At 58.9% G+C, this 579-nt stretch overlaps 1 protein-coding gene across 1 annotated transcript in view; it reads right to left on the bottom strand.

The window, feature by feature from the left end:
* The window catches only part of LOC104271934 (sterol 26-hydroxylase, mitochondrial), a gene marked incomplete at its 5' end in the record, with an annotated part of 2,384 nt that overhangs the window by 1,205 nt on the left and 600 nt on the right, over positions 1–579 (bottom strand). Inside the window, 3 exon segments of the mRNA XM_009866771.1 lie at positions 5–120; positions 259–456; positions 535–575. Of these exon segments, the coding sequence (XP_009865073.1) occupies positions 5–120; positions 259–456; positions 535–575 (355 nt within the window).

The following is a 579-nucleotide window of genomic DNA, read 5'->3' as shown; positions in this document are numbered from 1 at the left end:
AAACCTCATCCAGGCTGAGCCTGCCACTGGCCAGCAAGTAGCTCAGGTAGCCAGACACCTCCTTGCCCCGTTCCACTTGCCCCTCCAGCTCCACCATCTTACGGTCAATCAGGGTCTTGCCTGCAGTGACAGAGACAAGGACCCAGCGTTGATGGAGCGAGGGTGGTCAAAAGGACACGTGGCCATGGACTGCCCCACTGTTGAGGGTCCTTCAGGAGTCTGATCCCATCGCACCGGGCTCCCATTGTCCCCACTCACCAAAGGCAAAGATGGTATCCCAGCTGTTCAGGTAGCGGTCCCAGAAGGGAAGCACTTTGCGGCTCCATCGAGGCAGGACAGTGGCAAAGATGGAGTTCTTGAACATGAGATTGATGGAGTCGATGAAGTGCTGGGTCTCGGCAGGGACCTGCTGCTTCAGGCACCCAATGCGGGACTCAAAGAGGATGTAGGAGATCCCTGCGGAGGAAAGTCTTCATCCAGACCCCCGCAGGGATGGGAAGAGTGGGACAGGGGTGAGGGGGAGGACCCCCCTACCTTCCAGGGCGAAGAGGTAGAGTAGGTTGGCCACGTCCCCCACCA

The sequence above is a fragment of the Apaloderma vittatum genome, unplaced genomic scaffold (assembly GCF_000703405.1).
Source record: "Apaloderma vittatum isolate BGI_N311 unplaced genomic scaffold, ASM70340v1 scaffold25533, whole genome shotgun sequence".
Classification (NCBI taxonomy): Eukaryota; Metazoa; Chordata; class Aves; order Trogoniformes; family Trogonidae; genus Apaloderma; species Apaloderma vittatum.
This window is presented reverse-complemented; position numbering and strand designations above follow the sequence as displayed.